This window comes from Poecilia reticulata, linkage group LG13, assembly GCF_000633615.1.
Source record: "Poecilia reticulata strain Guanapo linkage group LG13, Guppy_female_1.0+MT, whole genome shotgun sequence".
In the NCBI taxonomy this organism is placed as follows: domain Eukaryota; kingdom Metazoa; phylum Chordata; class Actinopteri; order Cyprinodontiformes; family Poeciliidae; genus Poecilia; species Poecilia reticulata.
In genome coordinates, this window is record NC_024343.1 from 16,757,786 (window position 1) to 16,776,373 (window position 18,588).

Consider the following 18,588-nt stretch of genomic DNA (forward strand, 5'->3'; position numbering starts at 1 on the left):
TCTAGCAGCTGTTACAGCCTCAATAAGCGTTTAGCAAACAGTCATAACAGAAAGTTTTGGAGACAAACTTTCAAAATGAATCCCAAAGCTTTCACTGCTTTCAGAATTATGTGTTAGCATAGGTAAAGTGAACAGGAGAGTTTGCTTAAATACCTTTTATTTTTAAGTTAAGTTAGAATTTGTGTGATATTGTTGAAGACATGACTTTGTAAGGTCAAATGGTTTGGAGGGAAAACCTCAGAGGATTTCCTGTAACACCGACGGCTGCACTACTGAACTTCACCAGTGCCTTGGAAAGCTAGTGAAACTTCAACTTTTTCACATTTTGTCAACTCTAACAAACCTCTGTGACCTTCACACAACAGCTGTGAAGGTCGCGGCTGTTGTGGCCTTCGCATTTATATCGAGACTGAATGACACACGTATAGTTTAGTCTTTACTAGTGAGGTGAACTCTACAGACAATTGGCTAATTATACATTTAATGAAGGCTGAATACAAATGCATACCAAAACTTTCAGATTTTTATTTGTAAAATTTCAACTTTGGATTCCCCCCTCCCCATCCATTTCACATTTAAGCAATGCTGTAAAATAAAATAAAAAAAAGAAACAGTCCCTTTCCGTACGGTTTGCTTCGTACGTAGGGTCTGGACGATTGTTTGCTGGAGACGTGGACTCTGATGTTTTAAATTTTATCCAGTCACTAAAGTTTCTCCTTGATGTAATGCATCAGTTTGACAATATGAAAAATTGCCTGCTCTGTAAACAACAATCCCCCCTGTGAAGAGAGAAATGCCGAGACGAGAAAACAAGATGCCTGTTGATGTCAATTAAATTCTTTGGAAGCGCAGCCAACACAAACTGAACAACATTGTTCACTTCCTCCTCTCATTGCTAAAACTATAGGCAGACTACAACTATTAAAAGCACAGTACATTGATCTCTTCCTGTTCGCTGATTGGCCCGGTTGAAATCCTACTGGAAAAATCCAAGTCAATGAGAGAAAGCCCAGGTGAAGCACTGAAGGGAGATTATCATAGACTGGAGTTGAATAGGAAGGCAATGACTGAATTAAGCACTATTAGTGTTGCTCTGTCATTAAAATCCAAGTAAGATCTGATGAAATATGTGGTTGTAACACGACACCATGGGGAAAAGTTAAAGGTGTGTGCATGATTTTGCAAGGCATTGTATTACAACAGCTTCATTACCTTTCTCCATGTTGCAAATATAAACATTTGTACAAGCATTCATTTGCAGTGAAAATGAATGCCAGTTTATCTTGAAAATGCCACACTGTGTAAAGATTAAGATAAATCACCCATACAGTTTTGTGTTTTGGATACAAGTGAATTCGGGACTGTTTTGCTTGAAGTCATTGCTTGGTGTACGTTTTAGTCAGTGTAAAAAGTACTAATGTTTCGTTCTGAGTCATGTGTATTTGTTTTGAATTTGGTTTTGCCATGAAAAGGAGCAACAATGTAGCTATCCTGTAGGAGTGCCACGTCATCTGTCAGAACAGGTGTCAACGCCTACCTTGTAGTAATGAAGGTCATATGATTAAAGAGTACAGCTGTTTTCCTTGATGTTTCTGGTTTTGGTTCATGTCTGGGGTTTCTTCAAAACAGGGGCAAAAAAAAAAAAAAAAAAGGTTTCCACCACAGTATCAGTGTACTCCAGAACAAGCTTTTAGAAAAGCATAAAAATGACAAAAACAGGCCATCAGAATCACTTAAAAGTTTACTAATGAAGGAAGGGTGAATCGTAGGCAGGACAAGCAAAGGAGATGGACCGGTTTGAAGGAATGTCTGGTATGGGGACATGACAAGCAGACGTAGGCAAAAGCAGACAGAGAAGAGAGCTCTCCGTTTTGGCTCTTTAGATCCAGGATGAAATGATCTCCTGAAAATCTGATGTCCAGTCAAAGAAGCGGGTGACAGAACTCGACTCCGGCAGGCAGGAATAGGGGAAGAGAAGAAGGACACGGGGCAGCAGCGGTCATTGTGGCTTGACGGGCATGGGGAATAGTGGTAAGGATCCCGCTTTTAAGAAAGATTCAGTGCCAGACATTCTGGCACCGCTGGGATTTTAATCAATCATTTACCTTTACATTCATTGCAAGTTGTTTTGTTTTTTTAAAATGTACTGCTTGTTTATGACTTTAGGGTGAGGGACTTGAGATGTGTTCTATAAATGGAGTAATGTGGTACTTGATTCACAACCTAGTTTTTGTCTTTCCACTGAAGTTTTACTCTCTTAACAAATAAAGTATCCATTAATAACAAATATGTATAAACCAGTTGTATTAAACCCATGCGGTCTACTTCATCTTGTAAAAATTAACACCAGTAATGAAAGATGTTGTAAGTTCAAAAACACTCAGCTGCCACTCTTGCAGCATGTATTTTTTTACTTGTTTGTTTTTGACATGCTTCAGAGGATATCTGAAAGTTAACCAGTCTAAGGCCACCTGTGTTTGTGTTCACAGGGAGCAACGTGAACTCGGCAACGGTTGGGGTCCTGGTGGGCTTTGGGATCCTGGCAATCCTCCTTACTATTGGCATCGTGCAATTCTGCTGCAAGTATAAATGCAAGAAGCTGAAAAAGTGCTGCATGAAAAAAAGTAAGATAAAAACGAATACTTGCGCTACAGCATCTCGCACATCACACACCGCATACAAAATACAGCTAAAGACCACTTAAGCAACACCATTTAACACATGACGCATGAAGTGCAATATTTTAAGTTAAATCAACCTTGTAAGCATCTTTTTTCTGATAGATCAATGCAACAGAATAAGGAGCTCGCAATATTCTCGTCTCCCTGCTGTTTGCCACTTTCCAGAGTCGAATCAGAAAGGGAAAGCGGGTTTCGACTGATTTTTGGATAAATATTTAAATCCCCAAAACCAGCATGCAACTTTATACTCACGGAAGCAAAACAACTAATCATCCTTTTGTTGCTGAAAACGTTTTCCATTATGTTTCTTTGTTCTTTGCAGAGCCGACAGTGAAAGACAGAATGCTCACGTAAGTACATTCTTCTGTTCTGCCTTTCTTTCAAAGCCATATATGCAAGTTTTATTTCCTCATTTAAAATTGCTTTGCGGTTTTGCACCTCAACATTGCTGTGTTTTGACTTTACAGCAAAGTTGGCTTGAAAAAGTCGAAACCTCCCTTCACAATCAGCGGCTCCATAAAATAACAAGTCTGTGGCATCCGGAAAACTTCCGACGCAATGGAAGGAGCCCACCTCATTTTTCACATCCTTAAGCAGCATGAAGCTCATTTTTAAAGCTTACGTTCATTGCCGTTTGTGTAGTTAGACTTAAGACGTTATTTGATTGCACCTTAATATTTGTACGTTGTTCTGCTTTGCACCTCTTGCATAGGTAACTTTGCATAACTTTGTGTTAAAGCTTCCTTTAATTCCCTTTTTTTTTCTTGAAGCAAAAGTATTCCAGTTGCTAATTTAAAACCAACATTGTCTCTTCTGATTGTAGAGCACACATAAAGCAATCAATCCATCTGTAAATAGATATTGTTGAGCAATTTAACTTTGCCAGTTTTGATTTGTGTCACTAGAAACTGACAGCATGAGGTGTCTCGTGATAAGTCAGTTATGCCCAGTCAAAGAAACTGAGAGAAAAAACAGAGCTCACTGCTGAGAGTAACGGTCTGAGGGAAAGGGAAGAATATCTCACCAACCCAGCCACAGGAACCAGCTACATCAGTTTTCTTATAAACTGCGGGTGACTTCCCTCCAAATTCACATATCTACCGCCCATCTGAAACTCTCTATGGTTAGTGGAACTACAATGTCTCACTGTTTTTCCTCTAATGAAACTAGAAGTTGTTTGCTAACAATTTTCTTTTCCTCAAAACGGTTTGCAGTGGGGTAACTTGATGTTGCCTATCGCGTTGAGTGAAAAAAACAATCATTTATGCTCTTGATGTCTCAAAACAGAACTCCAAAGGCTTTGAATAAGGCTAAAATATATGTAATTGTTCATTTCTGACATTTTATGTGTTGGATTAAGTCCCTATTTCGTAAACGAGAAACCTACATGGTGATAGCTTCATACTAAAATGATTCTGAATCAGTGGTTTCGGTTGTATATACTGTAGCACATGCCTTATGTCTGTATAAAAATTTAATGTAATATTTGAGTGATTTATTGTTGAAGGTTTGTCAATCTTATTACATCAACTGGAAACAATAAACAGGTTTTAAAAACAGATTTTTCTTTTTTAAATCAAGCAATTAGTTCAAGAATGTATAAAAAGAAGAAGTTACAATTGAAAGAGCAACTCGCAGACAACAATTCTTTTACCAACCCAAAGCTTTACACACCATTCCTGGGGATTTGGCAGAATTGCCTTTTAAACTATTTTCCTTTGGTCATCCTTCAAGAAGCGTTTCACAGAAGTTTGCTCATATCTTATATACCCAGACCCAGGTATAAATTAAACTCAGCTTTTCCTGCAGAAAGAGGCAGAAAATATCAAGAGGAGAGGATCGAGTCATTTTTGAAGATAAGTGAAGTTAAAAGCAAAGGAGTATTGTTATTAAATTGTTATATATTTCTGTTAGATGTGCATACCTATGTGATTATATTCATTAGGTTACCTGTGTGCCCTACTGTGACAAAAAATTAAGACATGATGTATTTTAGCTTGTTGGTTTTTGGTGGCATTTTGTTCTCTACTCAAGTTTCACATCTGTGAAGGCCTAAATTAACTTTCTAATCTTATTTTTTTAAATATTTTAGCTCGGGTTTATGAGCAGATATGGTCGAGACTGAGGATGAAAGAAAAGATAAATGGCAGATGGCAAGAAGAGAGTGAAAAAGTGGTCAGAGTGGATAAAAATGAAAGATTTTTAATATTGTTTTTCAAGATTAAAGATCCCTTCATCTTTAAGAAGATAAAGACGGAGTTAGAAAAGTCAGATGAGTCTGTTACTTGTCAACAGTTGAGTGCATTTCGACACAATGCACTGAAATTCATTATGAAACAGTCCTTATTTAAATATAATATAAGCATTCATTGACACCAGAGAATCCCATGTAACAGTATACTATGCACAACTGGATATGAGAAAACTAAATTATGTGTAAATATATTTGTACTTTAATGGTTCTTTGATATATTTATGTGACGGCATTACTCTGTCCTGTATTAGAGGGGAAGGTCATTTTTTCATATTTGTGGCACTACTAATTTGCACTGTTCTAAAAATAAAAATGCATCTGCACATAACCCATGCAGATCAGCTCACAGCCAGGGGCAATTAGGTATGCATAAATGGAGAGGTGCATTCATGCATTCACTTAGCTAGAAAGCCAAGTGATAATGCGTGCTTCACTTTTTGATTTGTTGCAGACACTTGTATAATTTAACAATGGCAAATGTGCCTTTCATATGTGTTTCTAAATAAATAACTTCCAACGCAGTTAAAACCAAACTGATAACTGATAGTTTGTTGGTCCCCTTTTCTCCAAAGACAGTCCTGACCTATCAAAGCCTGAACTTTACAGGATGCACAAAAGTGTGTTATGGTCTCTGGGAACAATACCTACTGTATATTTCAAGTCCTTATTCTAAAACGCCAATGTTGCACACTGTCTCTGCTGGCTTGGATTTTGCTGCCAAAGGTTCCTCAGGTTAGCAGTCCTCTTCCTTCATCGGCACCTGTGTGACGTAAAAAAAAAAAAAAAAGGACGGCATCTGTCATCAGAATCGACCACCTTCTTCCATTGCTTCATGGTCCAGATCACATTCTGATGTCCATTGTTACATCCATCTTTCAGTGGTATAAAGGCACCAGCATGGGAACACTGATTGGTCTGCAGAAATGCTGCCCCGTTAGCAGCAAACTGAAATGAAATGGCATCTTGGCACCATCTCCTCACACACAAATAGTAACGTTCTCAGCTAAAGTAGCTTGTTTGTTAGATTGCACCAAACCAGATGGTTTTCGCTACAATGAGGATGTAAGGAGAGACCCAAGCAAAACCAACATCATGACCAATGACTTGTGGGTTGTGACTGGTCATAAAGTTGAGCCTGACTGTGTTTTCTTACAGCCTTTTTTAAATTGCTATACCAGGGACATAACACTTTTTTTCATTTTGCTTTGTCATTTTTTAACCTCCTGAAGTCATGACATCCTCTATGTAAGAATTAAATGAGCTTCGCTACAATTCTTTGATTCCATCTTTAAAAAAAAAAAAGAAAATGCGCACCACGTTCAGTTCTAGTTGTTTATCAGGCATTGATAACATCAAAAAGTTAACCATGATTCAGCAACTTGTAGAGCCGACTCTGTAGTCACTGTGACTTGACGTCGTTAGTCTCTGTATGACTTAATCAGTCTCCCACATCGCTGTGGAAGAATTGTTGCCCACTCTTCTTAAAAACATCATCTCACTTCGCTGAGGTTTCCGGGCATTTGTTTCTGTAGTTTCACAGCTCTCTTTAGTTCCTGCCACAGCATTTCACCCTAGTTGAGGTTCTCATTGTGAGTAGGCTGTTGCAATACCTTGATTATCCCCTATACTACTTGAGATTTGTGTTGTGTTTGTCTTGCTGATGACCATATTTCAGGTAAGCTCTCACTGTCACACAAGTGGCTTCACATTTGATTCTGGACTATCTTAGAATAAAAAGCAGCTTATGGTTGACTCTGAGGTTGCAAGGTAGCCCAAACCACCCCCTTCCTTTGTGCTTGACAGCTAGTGTGAGGTGCTGTGCAGATTTCCTGCGTTTTCTGTGCAGTTGTATAGAGGTGTGTTCTAGAGAGTTTGCTACAGCCTCTCTAATTAATCCATACTTGTGTCAAAGATTTAACGTCTTGGCTGATGCACCAGTGGAATACCCCTGCCTGTAGGAAAAAAACCCACACAATGTGATTTTGCCACCCTTACTTCAAAGTAGAGCTGGTGTTTTCAAGCTTGCAAGATCCCCTCATTTTCTTCCATGTGTTGCTATGGTCGATTTGGCCAAACATTTGAAATTTAGATTTTTAAAAAGTAAAAGTTTTTTTTTTATGAGTGAATTTGTGAATTTGGCTTTTTATGTTGGTTTTGGAGTAATGACTTCTTCTCTGAGTGGCTGCTTGGTCCATTTTGGTACACTACGCATTTTTACTAACAGCAGTCAGCATTTTCAATATATATACATTTTTAATGTACACATTTTACACAAAAAGACATTCATCTTTAGGTCAGAGAAACTGTCTGCTTCCTGTTTCGAAACAATGGGAGATAATTATAAAGTTTCATGACGTGGCCATGAGTAAAAACCTAGAAAGTACCATATATGCACATCTATGTTAATATACATATTAAGCAGAAAATGGCAGACTAGACAGGATTCAGTTCTCTCTTTGCTTTGGGTAATTCAGACAAGAGTTATTTATTATAATACTTTGTAATATTCATCATTTCAAAAAAAGTTTGCTTTTCCTAGCTAGGAGGAAAAACCAAAAATTGTCTCACTTCCTCTTAACTTCGTTGCACATAAGAAGAAATGGGTCACATGATGTTTTTTTATGGTGTCTGGAAAAAATAATAAGGGCTGCTGTTTTGATGTGTTCCTTTTTACCAAAATTCAACTGTGCTCTGGGATTTTCTTTTATTTTAAACTCGGTAGATTTATGTGCAGAGGAAGTGTTTGTTTCCTAGTGTGTGTCAAAAAAAGAAAAAAGAAAAGCCACAGCGCAGGTTCCTGTAGTTCATCTGCATTTGGGGATCCCGTACATGTTTTGTTTCAGGGTTTTCCTGCCTAAATGTTGTGTCATTTGTTTACTCAGCGACCGAGAACAGTATGGGTGGAATTTTCTAGAAGAATCCAAAGAGACGGCGTAATCACACCCGAGTCGAGGCTGAAATACGAAATAAATAAATTTATTTATAGAAACACAACATAAATAGTCTCAACGGGATGCAGTCAAGGATGGCTACTTGCTGAGGCAAATGAGGCCGAAGCAAAAACAGCGATCTATCAGACATCAGTGAAAACAAGGACATGAATGTTTGCTCCGTTTAATACTGCAGGAGTACGTGAAGTGATTCTCCATTAAAAAGAAAAAAAAAACTTGAAAGACGACGCATCGCAGACGGAGGAGGTGAAATCGTGAAAGGTTGAACTGGGTAACTGTCAAACGATTTTTTTTCATAGTGCTCCTCGTACTGGTTTCATTTCCGGCATGTGCAGTTCAGTCAGTCAACGATACACCCAGAGAAGCAGGCTTTAAGAACTCCTCAAATCAACAAGCTCACAAGGCGTCAGGGATGGTTAATAGTCAGTAGTTTTGCAATCTAAATTGATTTTTTTTCCCCCGCCTGAGTGCGACTTGATTTGTTTCGTCCTACCGGCTGAATCTTTCAGAGGATTTCGTAACATATTCACTTCCGTTTCAAAATATTCAATGTGATGTAACGTCATGTGTGAATAGTGTTGCGTTCCACACCATATTAGTCAGTTGTCAGCTGAACGTCACAGAGGGAGAGGGATACATTGTTCATGTTGCTGTGCTGCTCGTATCTAGACGTCAGTAGAAGAAATGTGTCAGACACATGTAAAAGAGACTCTTCCAAATTGTTTATAACAGAGTCCAAGTGTGTTTTTCCGACTCTGCTAGAGTCCACCAGGTCACTCGTCCCGCCAAGCAGCACGTTTTTGATACCCACTGCCTTGCACAGTTTGGTTCCTTCGGGTCCGTAACTGCCGTGTCTGTGGCACCAGCTGCACTGGCCTGTTTGCGAACAGATACAGGATAGCGGCCCGGGCTTGTATCCCGTCACCACGTCAGCCAGCGCTGAGTGTGCAGGGATCTGTTTTAACATGTTCTCGCTATCTCTGCTTCGAACCTGCATCTCAGACGGGCTCTGGGTGCGGTAGTTCCCAACAATGACTGTCTCGACAAGGGATTTTGTGTCCTGGCTGTCAAGTTTCAAGAAAGAGGAATGGTGTGGGCAGCCCAAGCCCATCCCACTGTCCTCCCTCTTGCTGACGTCGTCCGCTTCCAGGCTTTCATCCTGCATGGGGTAATCTGTGTGACTGTGGGCTGAGATCTCCGGGCTTCCCATGCTCCCGCAGCCACTGTCCTCTTGTCTCTCTTGACGTTGTCCTCTGTTGTCTGCCGCTGAGTTCGCCTCCACGCTGACCCCACTGTCCAAGCTGGTCCTCCTGTTCTCCTCCTCGCCGTCGTCTATTATCGTAAGGTTGGTCTCGGGGAGACTCACTGAGGGTTTTACGTCAGGTCTGTAACTGGAAAGAAACCATCCTTTGTCTGTGATCACCTCCATCGACCCTTCTGTGACAGAAAGTGGCTCCCAGCCACTCACAGGGGATTTCTGAAGCGGGGAAAGAGGAGATTAAAAGAAATCATGAGCCATGTCACATTTCAACCGTTTTCATTTTCAAATGGTTTCTTTTTTTTTTATTCTTACCAAAGCTACAGGTGTTTTCGCAGGCCGCCTTAGGTAAACCAACAGAATACAGATCGCAACTACCAGGATCCCCAGAAGAGACAGGGATGTTACAGCTATTATGTAGAATTCTGAAAGAAGAAAAACAAAATTTCCATTTTACAAACCGATCAGTTCAAGGTGAAAATATACAAACATTAACAAAGTGAGGCAATTTTCGTGAATGTTTTTTGCTGCATTACATGCTGTTGTCTCGACTTGAGCTGTGCAGGTAATGTTTCTTCATTAACAAACTTTTCCACATTTTGTAACGTTGCAAACAGAAATTTCATTGTATTTTGTTGGAATTTTATGTGCATGATCAACACAAATGCATGCGTAGAGATGTGAAATATGTTTTGTGATGAAAAAATTCAGTGGTACAAGGTCTGTAATAAAGAGGCGCATCTTGCACTACCAGCTTTTCTCTCAGGAAACTGAAATGTCTGCTCAGTCATAGCAAAAAAGCTCAGGTTCAGTCAAATTGAAAACAAAGCATCTGTGAGCACCAAGTTTCTAGTCTCACCATATATTCTAAATTTAGTTTTGCTCTGGCTGAATGCTTAAGGTCATTTTCCTGAAATCTCAGGTCTTTCGCAGATTCTTCCAACATTACTCTGCTCATCCATCTTTTCATCAACTCTGACCAACTTCCTACAGAATGATTCTGTCACCTCCATGTTTTACACCAGAGAAATGGTGTGCTCAAATGATGTGCAGTAAGTTTTCAGTCATGCGTAATACTTTGCGCATAGGCCATAAAAAAAGAAAAATCTGTTTTAGTCTCACCAGAGGAAATTCTTTATGTCATGTTTCCCTTGTATAGCTTATTGCAAAATGGAGAGTTATTACTTTGGTACTTCTTACATCAATTCCACAAAATATCCACATCCTATAGAAGAGAATACATTTTAAATGAAAATCTAATAAAATGGTGGGTTTTCAAAAATGACTAAATTTTCTGTAATAGATATTTATACAGAATTATGAGTCATCTTTGTCTCAAAAGGTCATGTAACATTGATGGCTCTATAGATATTAGAGTAAAGGGGGTTTAATGAAAACTCACCCTATGACGCATTAGATAAAAAAACAAAACAAATTTGTGGTTGTATCATAACGAAATGTGAAAATGTTAAAGATTTTGAATAGTTTTGAAAGGTTCTCTAAATTAGTGGTAAGTATAAGCAAATTCCTTTACCTTGCTCTGGGAGGAGCTGACACTGTTTTGCAGACACTTTGCTTTTGGTGGAATAACCATTGGCTTTGACTTCGACGCTGATGCAGTAATTTTTTCCCCACTGGAGACCAGTGAAAGTCTTTGTCCTCCCTTCAGGCTTTCCCTCGCCGTCTTCAAGGTAAACTCTGGTAGTCTGGCAATGCAAAATAAAATAAATAAAAAATTACTGTATCTGGATTTTACTCAATACTCATTTTGTTTATTACTGATTTTAAGTGACGTGTGAGTTTAAGTGATAATGTGGTTACAGAAGGCCATGTTCTGTCTTTAAAGTTCCACATTTTTAACTCTGTCATTAAACCTAATTATCTGGTTTAGGAAAACTCACCTTGTTTTCTCGACCAGCTACCTCCAAATACAACTTGTAGGTAACGCCATATGGAAAGATTTTTCTCAAGATGGGATTTTCATGGACAAGGACTGTAAGTGTGCTGGAAGTAGCCCTCAAACTAAAAGATGGAGGCTGCAATTCACCTGTGAATAGAGAACAAGTTGAAAATTATTGCAAACCTACCTAGAGCTGAGTTAATTTTGATACTACATCCCCAACTGAAATACTTACCTTCGTTTAGTAAAAATTTTTTCTTTTCCCATTTAGATGATTGATCTCCTTCGACGAGCTGAACTCTGACTAAATAGGCAGCTGTATATTCGTTTATTTTTTCTATATCTGTGCTAAGGAGACAGTAGGTCCTTGCAATCCCCACGCAGCTGGAAACATTAGCCCAGTCATCTGCGACATACCTGAAGGCAGAGTTTTCACCAGTCAATAAATGAGAAAAATGTGACTAATCAGAGTCTTATGAAAACTGAACTGCTACTGAAATGTGTAACTCCAGTGACAATTCGCTATTTGAAAACAATTATATATTTAAAGGTTCAACATACTTTTTCATTTGAACGTTATACATCGCGTATGGAGGGGCGTTTTCAGGATTTTCCCAATGAAGTATTACTTCACCTTCTGAAATATGCACTTTCACATTTCTAGGCGGTGGGATGGCTGTTCCTGTTTCAAGAAGAAAATCATGTAAAAATCTTGTACAGTCATTTTAATGTTTCCAATCACTGATCGCTTTTACATGACTCGTGCAAAGAGGAAACACCTGCAATGTACATTTATGCTAGATATATGCTGAAAAGGAGTATCTTTAGACGTTCTCGCAAAAACATTTGAGAGTAGAGAGAAGAAAAGAGGAAGTCTGGTTGCAAATCATAGGATTTGTACTGGCCCTGGGGTTTTTTTTTTCAGAAGGGGAACAGAGCCCTATTCACAAGAAGGAAATAAAAATTTTTTGCAATTGAACACTAATGTCAACTTTAGTAATCAATGTCATGAATATCACCTAAGACGACAGTTGAGCTTGTCTAAATCTGTAACACATCTTCCTCACTATCAGACTCATAGTTTAAAAAGTATTCAAGTTTTTGGGTAAATATCAAAGTGTGATCAATAAAAATCTTGAAAAATTGACTTTATATATTAAGATTTACTTATTCTATATTTACTCCACTTATAATTTTCCACCAAAGTTTGGGAGAAGTAAAAATAACTTTAAAAAGTAGATTTTCTTCACAACTTATGAACACTCTCTATATTAACTACTACTATAAATGATAAAATCTCACCATCCACAGATACTGAACAATTCAAAATGACCTTTAAAAATCTAAAGCAGGACTTAACACTTACTTAACATTAATGATCAGTAAAGGTCATAATTACCTGAAACATGTCCGATGAATAGGATTAGGAACACCAAAATCAGTGGCTTATCTTTCTCCTCCATTTTTCACGCTCTTGAGAAAGATATAAACACTCAGTCAGAAAATCCTTCAACAGCTTCCAGCAAAGTCCTTCATCCCAGTGATCAGTGAGGGATCACTGAAACCATTATCAGCACAGAAAACTATCAAAGGCGGCGATGCGGCTTTCTCTTCTGTGATAGCTGTCGATCTGAAGAAAAAAATAAAACCTATCTGCAGATCTCCTTTCACTCCCTCCCCGCCCTCTTGATGATGGGTTTCCTGCTGTGACATCATCAGTGACGGGGTCCTCCTCTCTCAGCCTTTACTTCCTCTTTTCTTTTTGCCTTATTTTCCTTTCCATACAGTCACGGTGCACACGATGGCTGATCTGCCATCTCACTGTACAAACAAGAAAGAGGAAAGTACTTGGAATACCCCTTTCACCTTTTTTTATGACCTCCATTATTATTTCATGAAAAGTGGCACTACATTGTGGGGGGATTTTTATGTCTTATCTTACTTACTTTCTACAAATGTAAATAGAAATAAAACAAATACAGTCTATACAAATTCACTCAGGTAGGTGGATTTTAGACTTTGTTCACTTCCAGATAACTATGTGTAAAAGTTTGCATACTCTATCTGACTTTTCAAGTCACAGGCTACATCAGAAATACCTCATTCATGCTCAGCAGCATAGAGTGCAGGTTCACACAGAGAAAAAGGAATACAAACATACAGCATCAGCAACAATATCTTGGTTTTCTTTCAAACCATGATGTTCAAAGAGGGTTGAGACATCATACCATAAAAGACATGCAGCTGACATGCACCAAAAGAAGGTTCTAAGAAATATTGACTAAGGGTTTCTGAGTAAAAAAGCTCGTCAAACCTTCACATTTTTTTTTGTTTTTGCAAAAAGATTCAAAAACTACTTTCCACTTTATTGCTGTGCAATGTTGGTGTTGACCTAAAGTTACATAAACTCCAAAAACAAAACAAGTAACACTGGCTAACATGGTGTTCAATGTACTACACTATAATGTGAAAAAGTTATCGGTGTGAACACTTTCACTATTCACTATATCGTGCTGGAAGCTCTTTTATTAAGTCAGATTAACATTTTGCACTGAATCCTGAAACTGAATTGCAAATGATAGATTGCTCTAAAACTATTCTGCAAAATAAAAGATGTAAATCCTTATGTGATGTTTTTTTTTTTATCTAAACCAAAGCAACTGAAAAACTTTATCTCTCCACATCATCTCGACCATGATTTCTGCAAGCTGTCGCTTTCTTAGAGGTCTGATAAGATGAACCTTTGAGACTTCATATATTTTTTTGTGAAGGTTAAAGAATATAGTGGGTTTAAAAAAATCAATGAAAAATAATCAAAGCTCTTTGGTTTTAGGTAGGCTTACACATGAAGCTCAGTTGATGCTAAAATTAATGTAAATCTTAGCATTTTCTTTTCCTTCTGCATGTTACCAATCAACTACACATCAACTATGATGGTAAAGTTACAGGCACAATAAAACCACTTATATGATTTAAAAATATGAACTAGTCATTCTGTGTACGCAAAAGCTTTTAGTAACTAACAAATAGCTGAATTGGTGTTCAGGTGTTAACATATCAGCTATTGGATTCAGGTGTGCTGAACAAGGGATGCATATAAAAATTGCTAAATATTTGGTTAAAACTATTATATTACCTAACATAAATTAGACCAGACTGACCAGGACGTATTCTGATCATTTGTAACTCTCGGAGATTCAGTGATTCTTGTAAAACTTCCTTAATAAACTAGAGAAAATGTAAAGCAGTTCATTATTATTTTAATCACAGATCAGTAGAGAAGTCCCTTCAGGCTTCGCAGAATTTAATTTACTTATTTAGGTTTCTTCTTAAATATAATTTGTTGTTTTTCATTTCTGAGAAACAACATTTCTCTTCAGCAAAGGAGAGGTGGCTTCTCACCTCCTCCTCAAATGGAATTTTTTTTTCAAGTTTTACTTCCTGGTAGGAGTCCTGCAAAAGACAAAACAGTCGGTTGTTCACTGGTGTGACTTTTTGATTTCTATCTTATGCTTGGGACAGAGAGACAGTGAGTAAATGTGAAAGGTGGGTAGTCCATGTGAAAATGCCAGAGATCATCAACAGTTCTTTCAAACAAGGGGAATTTTTTTTTTTTTTTTTAACTAATTATTTGTTCTAAGAGATTTCCCCACGGCTTCCAAACATCATTGGCAGAGAATGTAACATAGCAGCCTCTAGTGGCGGTAGAGCATAGCTTACACACGACGATTGAAGTGTTCAGAGGTTTCAAAACCTTGCTACAAAATTATGCTGAGGAAAATGTGCCAAAAGTTGACTGAAACATTGTGTTTATTGTATGATCTGTATATTAACAACAATCACAGAAAATTACGTCTTAGGCAATGTTTGTGCAAATAATGTAAAATAAAAACTAAAACTACTGCAAAGGTGGCAGGATGACTCATCAAAATGACATTGCCATGTAAAGGCTCAGGCTTAACTTTGGCTTCTTAGTGTGACGATGTTTGTGTACATCTCACTTACCAAAACCAAAAGCTTGTCTGGAACATTTAAATTTAAGATTTAAAGGTCAACAATGCTCAAGCGTTAAGAATTTTTACCATCCTCCCTCACAGACTGGTGTACAAATTGGGGGAATTGGGCCTCCCTCACCCAACCCGCATGTGGATTACGAGCTTCCTGACCGACCGACAGCAGAGAGTCAGGGTGGGACAACATACATCCACTGCCCTTAGTACTGGCTCTCCCCAGGGCTGCGTGTTGAGCCCCCTGCTCTATTGTCTGTACACATATGACTGCACCTCTGCCCACCACAGCAACACCATCATCAAGTTTGCTGATGATACCACAGTAGTGGGGCTCATCTCTGGCGGTGATGAGTCAGCCTATAGAGATGAGGTGGAGCGGCTGTCAGTGTGGTGCAGGGAGAACAATCTGCTCCTCAACAGCACAAAGACAAAAGAACTCATAATAGATTACAGGAGGAAAAGAACGGACATCAAACCACTACACATTGGGGGAAAATGTGTGGAAAGGGTAGCTGACTTTCGTTTTCTGGGGGTCCACATTGAGCAGGGCCTCACATGGAACGTGAACACCTTCGAGCTGATAAAAAAGGCCCAGCAAAGACTATACTTCCTGAGGGTTCTCAGGAAGAACAACATCAAGGAGAAACTGCTGGTGTCCTTTTACAGGTGCTCCATAGAGAGCATACTGACTTATTGTATCTGCGTATGGTATAACAACAGCACTGCGGCTCAAAGGAAAGCTCTACAAAGGGTTGTAAATACAGCCCAAAAAATCATTGGCTGTTCTCTCCCCTCACTGGAGGACTTGCACAGTGACCGCTGTCTAAAAAAGGCACAACTCATCACAAAGGACACTTCTCACCCTGGATATTCTCTGTTTACACTGATGCCTTCAGGCAGACGATACAGAGCAATCAGAACAAGAACCAACCGATTCAGAGACAGTTTTTATCATACCAATAACAAAACTAAATGCAATCAATTAACCATTAATCATTATGAATTATGTGTGTGAGAATGTGGTTATTCTTATTCTTATTTATTAGTTTTATTTTATCACCTACTTGTTATGTATTTCTTACAGTATATGTAAAGTGTGACACAAGTTTTTCTTTTTTTAGCATATGCACTGACTTACGGCACTTTTTAAATTTCGTTGTTCTTGTGACAATGACAATAAAGATTTTATCTATCTGAATTGACGGATTTAATTTTTCATGCGTTTTGAGAACAAACACTTCATTATATTCTGAAAGGTTCATTTTTGTGCCCTTCTATAAAATTACTGTTATCCCACATGATCCTTTTTTCTTTTTCATATGGGATTCATTAGTTTGTTGGAGCACTAAATAGTGTCCAAAAGATGCTGTTTTGATGTGAAATTGAAGACTTTGTACTTTTGTTATTCCACTTCTGAACTAGTTCCACTGGCCCTGGAAGGGGAATTACCTTCACTACGCTTGATATTAGGTGCAATTTTTTCAGTAAAAAAAAAAAGGCTCTCCCATAAATGTTGTTATTGTGGTAAAATTGTGCAGCCTTTGGTGGTCTGACCATAAACCCTTTTTATAACTGTTTTGGAGCCGTTTCCTTCTTCCTCAGTAGTCTTTCAGGCCATGATGTAAGAGCTTCTTTGTTCTATGGAAAGGGACTCTGGTGCTCCAGCAGATTTTGATCTATGATTCACCCTATTTTTAGGTGTTAGTTGACTTTCTAAGGAATCTCATTCTTCTGAGTTTGGGTCAGAGGGGTGAAACACTAATAACTTTTATTTCATGTGGTGTGGATGGTAAATGGCTTTTTTTTATTTTTTTTATTTTGCTTTGACGTTTAGCAAACTTTTGGTCTGACTTTAGCTGCATTAGATGTGTTGCTGTTACCATATAATTAGTATTAATAATATGATTAGCTTCTGATTTTGGATAGTAATCTTCTGATATGTCATCTCCCTGGGTGAAATACGCAGCGTAAGTTAGAAAGTAAGAAAGGTCGGCTGATATCAAAACTGTTAACATGGTTATAGAACAAGAACTTGGATTGACTCAGCTGATAACAATTCAACTTCCCCTTTAACTGAGTCACAAGATGAACTTCATTTACTGGCATTATGCAGAAAAATTTATACGTCATCAGCTGCTCATTAAAAGTCACATATACTGACTTATAATTATTAAAGTGTATACAGAACAAATATCTCATTGACAATAATCATACAAAAGAAAATAATCATTCATGCCATAACTTGTCTTCTTGAATCCATTTGGATTCTAATTAGATTCAACAAACTTAAATGATCTAAGAGTAATATGAATTCACCAGATACTCACTAGTTTTGTTGGTGTATAGAAAGTAGAAAATTGAACATATCATGGATTTTAGTCATTCAGACATATCCCCTCTGATGATAAAGTTCAGTCTCAACGTAATGTCGAGTAGCGACGTAATGCTGCCCTCTAGTGGTGGATGGCTGAGATTTTGGAAACCAGTTGTCTTTGGAAATGTACCTTTTTAAAGATGAATGATACACCAAAACATTTTTTATGAGCATATTTTGGTTACCGATTTTTTTTTTCATTATGAATGGAGAAAAAATTAGTGAATTATGTTTTACTTTTTCATCAAAAATCAAATAGAAATCTTCAAACTGGATTTTGCTCATATTTTACATAAAACAAATATACTGCCAAAGAAAAACAAAACAATACATGTTTTTTTTTTCATGTATCTAGACCGGTAGTCTTTCACAACGGCGACTAAAAGTGATAAATATCCGACCAACACTAATATACAAATATACATATGGTGGGTTGATGACATAAGTCTTCAAATCTTACCACAATATTTGTGATATTTATTGTAATAGCAATATACAACTAGTGGGAATCCCACAAATCTTGGGTCTAACTTCCAAAGAATATTCTGTAGCTGTAATTAACAGCACTGTTACCTTTGACATCAGCCGCAAATAAGGATAAGCACTCAGAAAACAACGTAATATTCCTCAAGGTGATTATAATTTTAAAAAACAAAAGCTTCCATTTTCTTTTTATTCTAGAAAAAGCTAACAGTTTTCTACTGTTAGGTTTGGCCCGTCACTTTTCTAGACACACGTAATCCACGGTTCAGGAGCTGCACCTGGTTACCAAACTGCTGTGGCTTTCCTGAAGAGACAGCAAGTCGTGTCACTTCCTGTTTCCTCAGTTTCTGTCTGACTGAGAGGCCTGTTTGAAAGGTTTTTGAACTTTCAGACATTTCAAACATGCAGTGGAGAAAGTTCAGTAGTTAGTAAAACCTTATTGATCTAACTAAATTACAAAGTCATTTCTCAAACTTTCCTTTTGCTGCCAGTCATGAAGCTAAACCTGTTAGCTCAGCGCTGCACCAGCCACAATAGGTGCCCACCAGAACACAAACTTTGGACCCATTTACACTTTCAAAACCAAGGTTTGTACCGTTTAATGAGTATGTGTAATAAGATGGAAACAAATAATTGCAACAGTAAATTTGTTAAAGTGTTGTTCAACCAAATTAATG

General features: G+C 37.9%; 1 protein-coding gene across 1 annotated transcript; it reads right to left on the reverse strand.

The window, feature by feature from the left end:
• Positions 1–7,890: 7,890 nt before the first annotated feature.
• On the reverse strand, positions 7,891–12,697 carry il10ra (interleukin 10 receptor, alpha). The gene is made up of 7 exons (XM_008425710.2): positions 12,444–12,697; positions 11,606–11,726; positions 11,280–11,461; positions 11,046–11,191; positions 10,679–10,850; positions 9,460–9,569; positions 7,891–9,363 (listed from the first exon to the last, which is right to left on the reverse strand). Exons 1-7 carry the CDS (start codon positions 12,505–12,507, stop codon positions 8,482–8,484), a joined length of 1,677 nt encoding a protein of 558 aa, XP_008423932.1. The 5' UTR covers positions 12,508–12,697; the 3' UTR covers positions 7,891–8,481.
• Positions 12,698–18,588: the final 5,891 nt, after the last annotated feature.

Bases quoted from the DNA above. Each gene is read 5' to 3' on its own strand.
- il10ra (XM_008425710.2), bottom strand. From the start codon at position 12,507: ATGGAGGAGAAAGATAAGCCACTGATTTTGGTGTTCCTAATCCTATTC. The intron at 11,462-11,605 runs GTATGTTGAACC...CTCTGCCTTCAG, and splicing joins TATAACGTTCAAATGAAAAA to GTATGTCGCAGATGACTGGG. The intron at 10,851-11,045 runs GTGAGTTTTCCT...TTGCATTGCCAG, and splicing joins TAGCTGGTCGAGAAAACAAG to ACTACCAGAGTTTACCTTGA.